The 10,329-nt window shown below is 37.5% G+C and overlaps 1 protein-coding gene across 3 annotated transcripts; it reads right to left on the bottom strand.

Annotated features, from left to right (window-relative positions):
- Nucleotides 1–3,013: 3,013 nt before the first annotated feature.
- On the bottom strand, nucleotides 3,014–9,903 carry LOC103705235. Of its 3 annotated transcripts, none has more exons than XM_039127511.1 (11): nucleotides 9,833–9,903; nucleotides 8,252–8,379; nucleotides 7,157–7,448; nucleotides 6,639–6,725; nucleotides 6,021–6,536; nucleotides 5,136–5,271; nucleotides 4,861–5,023; nucleotides 4,620–4,748; nucleotides 4,323–4,517; nucleotides 3,526–3,648; nucleotides 3,014–3,306 (listed from the first exon to the last, which is right to left on the bottom strand). In XM_039127511.1, exons 3-11 carry the CDS (start codon nucleotides 7,422–7,424, stop codon nucleotides 3,193–3,195), a joined length of 1,731 nt encoding a protein of 576 aa, XP_038983439.1. In that variant the 5' UTR covers nucleotides 7,425–7,448; nucleotides 8,252–8,379; nucleotides 9,833–9,903; the 3' UTR covers nucleotides 3,014–3,192. The 3 variants fall into 3 exon arrangements, with proteins under 3 accessions (XP_038983439.1, XP_008787099.2, XP_017697797.2); XM_008788877.3 differs by having other exon boundaries at nucleotides 9,495–9,842; XM_017842308.3 differs by lacking the exons at nucleotides 8,252–8,379; nucleotides 9,833–9,903 and adding an exon at nucleotides 9,495–9,756.
- Between the last annotated feature and the right edge of the window lie 426 nt (nucleotides 9,904–10,329).

Here is a 10,329-nt window from a genome sequence, read left to right as displayed (position 1 = left end):
TTGTCTAGAATTCTTAATTTACTTATCTTTTTATATTACACCAAATTGTCCAGGGACTTTCAGCCTATATCAATATGCTAACAAATTAATTATCAGCTTAACCTTTAAATCAATGAGTTTGATGTTATGGTACCGTTTTTAAGATCCTTCTCTTTCCTTTTATTTTTTCGTTCTCTCTCTTTCTTTCTTTCTTACATCTATGAGAAAGAGAGGGAAGACCAGTCCACTAGGTTATTAAAATTCAATTTCTTGGAGAAACCTATTCCATGGATTAAAAAGTAGAAACTCATCTGATTGGAAGATGTAGCCCAAAGGCTATATTCCGGTTATTGTTAAGCAGGTTTACATAAAGGTTAATAACTGAATAGCTCAATATGTTTATTCTAAGTTAGTTCATAAGATCTTTTGCCAGGTTATTCTTGATCTTGTCAATACTCTGGAGAATGTTGTCACATATTAAGGTGTGTTTCCTTTACCATTCGCAATCCGAGTACCAATATCTGTATGCGTATTTAACATAATCTATTTTGAGAGCATGATGCTAACATGCCGGTTTGTGTTCAAAAAGAGAGAAGGCACGTCAGGCTTCATATGGGAGTCCAATTATCATAGTAGTGCACAATCTTGAACTAGACTCCTATATATCCTTGCATATGAGAGAAATGAGGGCATTTGCTGTGGTCTTCAAAGAAGAAACTAACGTTTCTGGAGCATCATTTTTCTCTCTGAGCAAGGGCCGGCTCAATCCTTAGGCGACTAAGGTGGTCATCTAAGGCCCCGGCCCCAAGAAGGCCTACCGTAGGAAAGGCTTCAAAGACAAAAATGGAAAGAAAAAAAGGTCCTTCTGTAAGTTCGCCTTAGGCCGCTCCACCGCAGGGAAGGCCTCAAAGACAAAACGACCTTAGGCCTCCAAATACATTGGGCCGCTCCTGCTTTGAGCTTTCTGTTTTAATTACAGCCGAGGCTGTTGGATGTAACTTTTTTTTAAAGATTTTAGTTTGGAGATCATTCCCACCTTTATACCCAAATAAAAAGAAAAAAAAAACCTAAATACTAGAGTAGGAGTGGGCTTGGATTTCAACAAAAAAATAAAAAACAGCATTACCATTACCAACTTGCCTTGCGCACGCCCTCAATTGACAATCACATGTCATGTCTTCCATATCTTTACAGTATAGGGTATATACACTAAAAGGAACTATATTTATAAAAAAAAATCATCTAAAAAACCATAGCCATGATCCAATCAGGGAGAGAAATAATTCTCTCAACTTGTTCAACTAAAATCTCTGAACAAAATTTCAAAAAAATAGAAAAATTCACATAAGTAGGGTCTAGGTTCCATTTTCTTTTCGAACTACGAAATTGAGATACAAAGTCTAGTGAACTTTGCTCAAATTCCTTCTCCAGCTAGAAGAGAACAATTTTTTCTCGAAATACTCACGATTGATAAAAATAATCATGAAAAGTTAAAATTCTATGGAAGGTAAATCTCAACTTCTACATCAACTTTATCTTCAACCACTTTACTTAATTCTTTCCGGATTGGGAGATATGCCCAATCAAAATTTTTCTTGAAAAGAAAACTTTATGTTCTAATTGGCCCGTTAAAGAACTTAAACAAGAGAATTTGGCTTTGATGTCTTGGTATGCCGCACCCTTAAAGGATGGCACCATCTTATAGAGTTCAAAAAATTATCCGGTTTTATTAAAAGAAAGAGCATCTCAATCAGATATCGTATAGGTAAATTATGACCTTCTTAAGTTTGATACATAATTTAGCTTCAAGTAGTGAGTCTCACTCCTTGACCCTATCCATGGTCCACATTGAGTCTAGTAATCCTCCTAGATTAACCGTCTATCAAGTGCTCATTATGCATGTCTAGGCCATGCTCAATAACCCCAAGCTGGAATAGCACATCGACTTACCTTATGGGAACCCAAGCATCAAGAATTACTCCTCCAACTCTGTCATGCTAATCCATTGAACCCATTTGACAGGCTTAGCCTAGGTGCCCAGTGCCTGGGCTTTGTTCAGAGCTCACGGGTCCAAATCCGATTGAAATGTCTCAAGCTCCCAGGACTTTGTTCGGAGCTCACGGATCCAAATTCCATTGGAATGATCTAGGATTTCCATATCATTACAAGCACTAGCGAGGCATTCATTTGAGTCGTAAAGTAATTTTCACGCTTAGGAGTTCACGCAGTTACTTGTACCAGGTACTCAAGGATCCCAGGGCCTTATGCCTGGGGCAGGCATTAGGTCTAAGTTTCCTATAAATGCTTCCAACATAACTAACGGAATAATTTGTAACAATCTATGACCTTACCTATTGGAAAAGATTCTAACTAGAAAGTATTATTTAGCTTCTTTAAGCTTATATAAGTATCCAAGATCTATCCAGTGCATAGCTGCAATGGGACTAAACACACACTCATATAGGTCCTCATGTACGTACTCTCCTCAATCAAGCCACAGAGTTCTCACCAGACTAAAGGTCCAGACCCATTCAAATCCAATCACAAATATCACGATCAGCCAATAGTCAACTTAAATAGGCAAGTGCTGTAATATTCCCTAATCTATATGGGCCATGAGTTGGATCCTCTCTTGCACTAGATAGATCTTAAATACTTATATCGAGCCAAGAAATCCAAATTACACCTTTCACGTAAGCTTGCTAGGTAAAGTCTTAGATTGTTGCAAATGATATTGGAGCGAATTTAGCCCATCGCCTATGTAAATTAAGGGACACTAGTGTATTTATTATTGGATTCGATTGAATTTTGTTTCTTAGCTTGATGAGGATGTCAAGACTTAAACATAGGGAGTGTACGAGAACCAGTGCGGGCATATAGTTAGTTCTATATTAGCTATGCACTAGGTAGATCCGGAATACTTATCCAAGATGAAAGAATCCAAATAATACCTTCTTAGCTGGCATTTTTCGGTGAGGTCCTACATGGTTACATAATTTCTGTTTGAGATCTATATAAGCTGAGAAATGGCATGTATCTGTAAGGCTTTATCACCATATTGGAATTGAATTACTGAGGGAATATGATGAGATAGAGAGAGATTATTAATAGATTGCGGTGTTTACATAAAGGGTTTAGCATCAAAGTCTTTTTTTGCCCTTCCAGCTCATGGATTGGGTAAAGAGGCTTGAGCAACAATACTGCACTCAGGCATCAATTATCATCAACTGTCAGAAGAGTTGGGAACTGCCCATGATCAACGAATTCAATCTTGTTAAGTCTCACACAGCACAGGACCTGCTCTGGAAGTTCTTCCTGCTTCTGGGCCTGCATCAGTATTTCCAAGGATTAGTTCTCACACAAAATTTTTTCAGATACCAAGACTACATCCTACAAGATAAAAGCACAGATTAACATGGGTAGCTTAGGTTTCCTTTTAATCCTACTTGTAAATGATTTGATACTGATTATAGAAGATGAAGTAGATCAAATGGACTAATAGAGTCATAGATCATGATGACATCTCCAAACTATGTTAAATATTACCTGGATGGTTAGACCCAAATCAAGAATCCCATTCTTCAGACGATCTCGGAATGATTCAAGACCCTTTCTTGATATGTAGCTGAAGCGATGTACATCCAAGTCGATCTCAAAGTAATTTGGACCCTGCAATCCATATATAATATTGAGCACTATATATAAAACATATTCATTTGAATCTTGAATCAGGATCCTTTGCAGTATGTGTTATGTGCTGCGGAGGATGGTGCATGCTTGGATGGGCGACGTGTCGCCCATCTCGGAGATGGATGGCTATCGGTCGCCCATCTTGGAGATGGATGGCGATCGCCCATCTGTCGACCGCTACCATCTGTCTTCGAGATGGGCGACTTGCTGCCCATCAAAGTATGCATCATCTTTTGCAATGTAAAACACGCACCACAGAGGGTCTGAACTCTTTTATTACAGCATAGATAGCTGGGATGTATGTCCAACTCATGCAGATGCAAAGCTTCATTAAGCATTGGCTATCTTAATATGTAAACTTGTCTGGCACCAGAGAGCCAAATAGGATACAGAGAAACATGTCGACATGCTCAATTTGCTGAGTTCGTTAATGCTTTATGTAAGCTACTAAAATTCGATAAACATTTCGCAACAAAGAGCAGCAGTATTTGTTTCCAGATTCAAGCCTCTACACTACATTGATGACCTGTTTTACTGCTAATGATCCTCAAGCTAATCACCACTAGTTTTATGAAGAATCAGTCTTTTGCATCACAAAAGTTCTCAATGTTCTTCCATATGTGAAGTAGAAAGGAGAGGATGCCATTTTATACCTGATAGAAATTGTGTTGAGGGCGTGAAAGCACTGGCTTTTCATTATATGCTTGTATGAGCTTCCTTTCTGCAGAACTTAAATGGAGCTCCTCAGGGTTAACCAACCCAGCCAAGATCTTCAACCTTTCTCTATAAGGAACTTGGGAATCCACTGCAAATCCTTTAATCCTTTCAGTTTCATCATCAATAAACCTCTACAAAAGGGTAGATTTTATCAGTTGAAAGAACCAAGAAGTCACCATCAGCTTCTTTTATAATGATAGCAAATTGTAGAAGATCAATGGAAAGAACCTCACCCTTATGCAATCCTGGAAATTGGAAGAAACCTCTTTCTCATAACATTCAGAAATTTTAAAATATAATACAAGGCTCATTCCTTCCCCATCAGTATCGCCGAGAAACATTGCAGCAGGATAAGTAGGCATCTGTCATGAAAATATAAAAATAACACAAGCCATATAATTCTAACTATTTATTTCAACTGCTGAAGGTGCAACACTAGACATAAGAAAAGTTTGAGAAACATGTCCAACATACCTGAATATTAACAATCAGGAGTGAGGGAAGTCTGTCATGAGTCTTGACATGCGGAATCTCAATGTGTTGAGCAATATGATTTACTTTGCGTGGGCATACAAACATATCTACACCAATTGGATAGTACGGGGCATAGTTTGGAGCAGGAGATTTCTTCTTATCTCTGCACAGCATTTTTCAGAAAAGTGCTGGTTAAAGGTACAAAAGCAGAATAGAAACTTGGCGATATGCTTAAAACAAGACATATGAATTATACGAATATGAACAATTCATGCCTGAAATAAGTTTCTCCGCGAAGCTTAAAAGTAGAAGGATCAAGAAGAGACCAGCATCCTGCTGTTGGTTTCTCCCCTGGGGAACATGGAATTATGAGCCCTCCTCTTGGACGGAATAATAATCTCTTCGAGGCACCTATTGCAATGCAAAAGACCAGAAATATCGTCCTTCTGAGATTCTAAAAGAACAGGATATATTGAGAAAAAAAATGGTGCAATACACTATCCTATTTTGATCATAATCTTTGCACAACACTGCTATTCTGCCATTATATAAGTGGATGCTAATATATGGAGTGATTTCTAGAAAAACAAAGCAAGAGCAACAACCCAAGAGCATTATTAGAGACAACGGGTTGGAACTCTCTCAGTAAGATATCAAGACAACCTGGGAACTTCTGTGTGTACTTTACAGAGACTACTGCCTAGATGAACTCAGCCAGTATCAGAAAATAAATATGCTTACTGCATTATCAACAAAATAAAGGTAAGTTCAACAACACCAAAATGCAATGATGTTCAAAATCGGATGGTGGGCTAGTGGCAGGGTTTGGAGAAAGCATGCAAATTATACAAAAAAGTACATGTGAGCCAATAAAGACATTGGAATAACATAATGTTTTGTGATTGTATTAGAAGTATATTCTTCTAGAAGAAGCAATAAAAGGTTTGTGATCTTTGGAAGGTCTATACCAATATTCTTAGAACTTTTTCTATGTATGACTGCATAAATTGAAACTTTTGGCAATTTTAAGCTACATAGTTTCAACTGAAATATTCAAGTTTTTGGGACCTTCCTCATATTCTACTCTTGGCAAATTGAATAGAGATGCTAATAGAAGCATCAGTGGAATAAAGTAAAATGCAAAATGTTGTTGTACTTACAAAATTCAGTTGTATCTTCTCCATCATAAGACTTCCTCTTATAAGAAAGCCTTAAAACTGCTGTCTTCCTTTTTTGACACTGTGGGCTAGCACTTGGCATTTGAATCTTATCATTAAAGCTTACAGAAGGAACTAGCTTACGTACACGAGAAGGCGTCTTGCTCTCATGATAGTTTTCTTCTGTCTCATGTCCTTTGGAACCTTTAAAGCTACCATATGAGTCTACCAAAGTCTTTTTCATTTTAGTGCAAAATTCTGCTCCTTGCCTTCTGAATCTGGCTTCATCAACCTTTTCCATAGAAAGCTTGTAACGGTGTGGGCTTATCATTGCAAGCCTATCGAGATCTTTAAGTTCATCTTTGCCACAGTTTCCCCCATCTCTTTTGAAATATCGTTCAACAGCCAGCGCTATCGGAGTGCTACCACAAAACTCCTCAAACTTGCACATGGCATCCACAAAGGCATTTTCATACTGCAGCTTCTGAGTCCCAGTTGCATTTGCAGATGGCAAACAGTCTGCATCTTGAAAACAATCAGGTCAGATAAAATTGGAAGGACCATTTAATCAACTCTAGCAAATAAGATAACAACAGAGATTATGCACATAATACACTCTACCTCCATGGACGCTTCTGAAATCATCATCATCATCATCAGATTCTAGAATGCTGACAGAGTCAAACCATGCATCCTCTTGGCATAACCCTGCGTTGATTTGAGTCGTATGTAAGACTCGATGAAAGAATGCACAATGCAGTGTACTACATGACAAGATCAGTGTAATATGGTGATCATATGTGGCCATCCTATCTTGTTTGGATCCTTTTGTTGGCAATGAGAGCCATGTAATTTTACATGGGTAGGTGATTGCATCAGAGAAACAACAATTGAACCCTCCATCATTTCGAGCAAGGTTGGCACTAGGAAAACAACACAGAACCAAGAAGGTGCTAGTGATAATTGAGATACAAAACAAATGAGGCACAGGGAAAACAAATGCATCTGCTTGCTATGTTTTCTTTGATCGTGAAAAACTCGAACATAGCATTCTCAATTGCAAAGAACCTACCGATCGAAGCAAACAATATATTAATTTGAAATCAAAATTTAACTACAATCATGCGTTAGCAAAATACCATTTCCATCCATCTGACTATGGTGCCATTGCATCTGAGTAAGATGGAATGTCAAGTTGGAAACCTCAGATTTTCGATGAGTCGTCGTGGCAGTCTCCATACGAACAAACTCGCTAAGAGCAAAATCTGCCAAGCAATTTCCATCACCAATCTGGGATTTGGGTGCATCAGGATCTGAAGCAGAAACCCTTCCACATAATTTTCTGGATCTAGGAGGGTACTTCTGTGCTCTAGGCCTACTGTATGATTTGGATACGCAGGCACCCATGATGATTGCTTAGTCTTGCGGAGCCTGCCAGCAACAACAGAACTATCCTTCGTTTAATATTAAAACATCGAGGAGAAAGCCAGGAAGAATCATAAAAACTTCATGAGAAGAGGGGCCTTCCAATTATTCAGTCCATGGAGGAGAATATCAGAACAGGTAGATTATTGATTGAGTTTATTGTAAAGAAAGTTATTGTACATAATCAGATGATCTAAGGTTATTATAAAGATATAATTTAACTTATTTCCATCCAAGATATTTGTTGTTTCCATTCAAACAGATGGTTAAGGAAAAGGAGCAAACTGCTTTTACAAGGTTCTATTGCAATGTCCGACAAATTTATGTAACTATCGAACTTATAATGCTGCAAAGATAGCACAAATTTAGACTATGTTACAGTAATAATTTTCATCATTCTACTCATGTTTATGGCTGCTCAAATTATACTGGCCATTCCATGAAGTATGAACTTTTTAGCCCCCTTATGGTAGAATATTTTGCTCCATGTTTCAGATGTTTCAATAATATCTAATCAACTTGGAATTCAGTATCAGGAGTGCAGTAGTCATTCTTTGTGTGTCTTTGCCTTTGGATTTGCATCGTTGACATTTTCTAAGAGTCAACATCATCCTGCAACTTGGCAGGAAGGTTTTTCCCAAACTAGGTGCAACCAATTTTTCAAACATACAAGTAAATTTAAATCCAGTGAGAGAGCATCCTTAGTTATGAAAACAGAAAATATCAGAAGTATGGAACTGAAACAAAATGAGCACTATAATTTAGGTATGATGCAAAAATTTCACCAGGTTATCGATACCTAGGCTTACCTCGCCCTATGTGATGGAGCGGCTACCAATGAAGATTCTTTTCTTTACTTCTCTTTTCTTTTCTTTTTTTTTAGAAATAATCCATCAATATGTTCTCAAATGCAAGAATCCTCATCATAGTTCTCTTCCTGTATAGATGAGTTAGTACCTATCTTGAACAATATATCAACCAACCTACCACACTAATATCATGTAATGTGCAAATGATTTAAATGCAAAGAGGAAACAAAGAACCAGATGATAATTACAAGACAAACCAGTGCTTGTGCTAGGATTGGTGAATTTAACTATAAGAGATAACAAAAACCACCAAATGTAGCCAGAAGGGGGCAAAAAAGAAACCACATTGAATTAAATCCAAACAACCAAGTCGAGGCATTCAGATTCACCAAAATTCTTCAGCAAAGAAAAGAAACAGGATATTTAATTCAATTCCATAAGAGGGGTCGCATTGGCATAGTCATTTGTCCCTCTTTTTGGAAAGCTAAGCTTCTGGGATAAAACAGCAAGATGGGCTACCTTGGACCGGTGACAAAATAGCATCTCACCTTCAAAGACAGTCTATACATATATACCAACCCAAACCAAAAAAGAAAGAAAAATAGAATTACATAGAAACAATGAGTGCTAATTATATCACATACAATATATTGGTCTATTGCTTTGAAATGATACCTCATATTAAGATCCCCTTTTTTATTGACTAGAAAACCTTGCAAATGGTTCTATTAAGGAGAAAAGAGTTTAAAAAGTCTGACGTTAGGATGAGACTGTAATAAAGGAATAATAATAATAATAAGGATGAGTTAGAAAGCAAGAGAAAGCAGAGTAAAGAGGGCCTTGAGGTTGAAAATTTTCAACAAAGAGGAACATTTCAGAGGATTTTGTTGGAAAATTAGATTGTCAAAATACAAAGTAAGGTTGACCAAAAAGAAAAAAAAGCAGAAAGATATAGAAAAGCAGGACCAAAAACATTACAACTCAAAAAAAAAAAGAGAGAGAGAACAATCAGATGAATAAAAACAATTAATTACATGGAAAGTTAATGAAAAAAAATTGAATAAAGCAATGATCCAGGAAGCCTGCACAACCATCCGTAGCATCTAAAGTTGTAACATATTTTAGGCCAGAAACCAGGAAAAAGAAACCACCATGAAAACAGAGACAACGATGCATTTTATGAACAAGAGAAAACAAAGGGAAAGAAGAACTGATCAGGAAAAGTTGACGGAGAGATATAAACCTGTGGGATGTTGGACTACGTCCGCATCAAAGCTAAGAACGAGCAGGTGATGAATGATCCATGTCTTGAGGCAATGCTCATAAGAATTATAATAATAATAAATCTAAGAAAACTAAACAATATATATATTTCTAAGAGAGAGAGGGGGAGAGAGAGCTCGGAGGCCTCGTTGCCCTCCCTCTCTGCGACTCTCGTCGTGGAGACCAAGAGCCGTCCGTCGGCCCGACGGGATGGCTATAGAGAGAAGAGAAGGAGAGGAAGATGGGAGAGACAACGACCTCCTACCATTTATAGCAAAGAAATATATAAAAATAAATAAATATATGACACGACACCACCTGGAACGAGTGAGGTTCGGGAAAATCCAAGACTCCCTCCGTCCACGCGGAGGTGGAGAAAACGGCGGCGGCGAGGCTGTTCTCCTCTCTCTTCTCAGTTCTAGATTACTATACATTCTGAAAAAAACAAAGAAATAAATTTTTTTTAAAGAAAAGAGAAGAACAGCACTACATGTCATATGTACCACTTGTTTTGTAATAACACGACATTTAGGTGTTAAGACCATATATAGTAACGACATGGCATTGTAATTGTCAGCAAATTTTTTTACAAAAATGGCGTTGTAACGATATAATGCATGCAAGAGGAATATGGATAGATCTGCTTCAAAATATCAATGGACAGATACCAAGGGGAAAAAAAAAAGAAGTAATTAAGCATGTGAGTGACATGAAGCACTCCTGTAATGACATAGTGACCTATTTTTCTCCTAGTGTAACATGTGTTTAAGTGTTTAGATGGTGGTTGTTATATGGCCATTATTTCTTTAAGCAAA

Source organism: Phoenix dactylifera, chromosome 6 (genome assembly GCF_009389715.1).
Source record: "Phoenix dactylifera cultivar Barhee BC4 chromosome 6, palm_55x_up_171113_PBpolish2nd_filt_p, whole genome shotgun sequence".
NCBI classification, from domain to species: Eukaryota; Viridiplantae; Streptophyta; class Magnoliopsida; order Arecales; family Arecaceae; genus Phoenix; species Phoenix dactylifera.
The sequence above is the reverse complement of the archived record's forward strand: the minus strand, read 5'-3'. Positions and strand labels throughout refer to the sequence as shown.

Bases quoted from the DNA above. Each gene is read 5' to 3' on its own strand.
- LOC103705235 (XM_039127511.1), bottom strand. From the start codon at position 7,424: ATGGGTGCCTGCGTATCCAAATCATACAGTAGGCCTAGAGCACAGAAG. The intron at 4,749-4,860 runs GTATGTTGGACA...TTTTCATGACAG, and splicing joins TCCTGATTGTTAATATTCAG to ATGCCTACTTATCCTGCTGC. The intron at 3,649-4,322 runs GTATAAAATGGC...TATGGATTGCAG, and splicing joins CTCAACACAATTTCTATCAG to GGTCCAAATTACTTTGAGAT.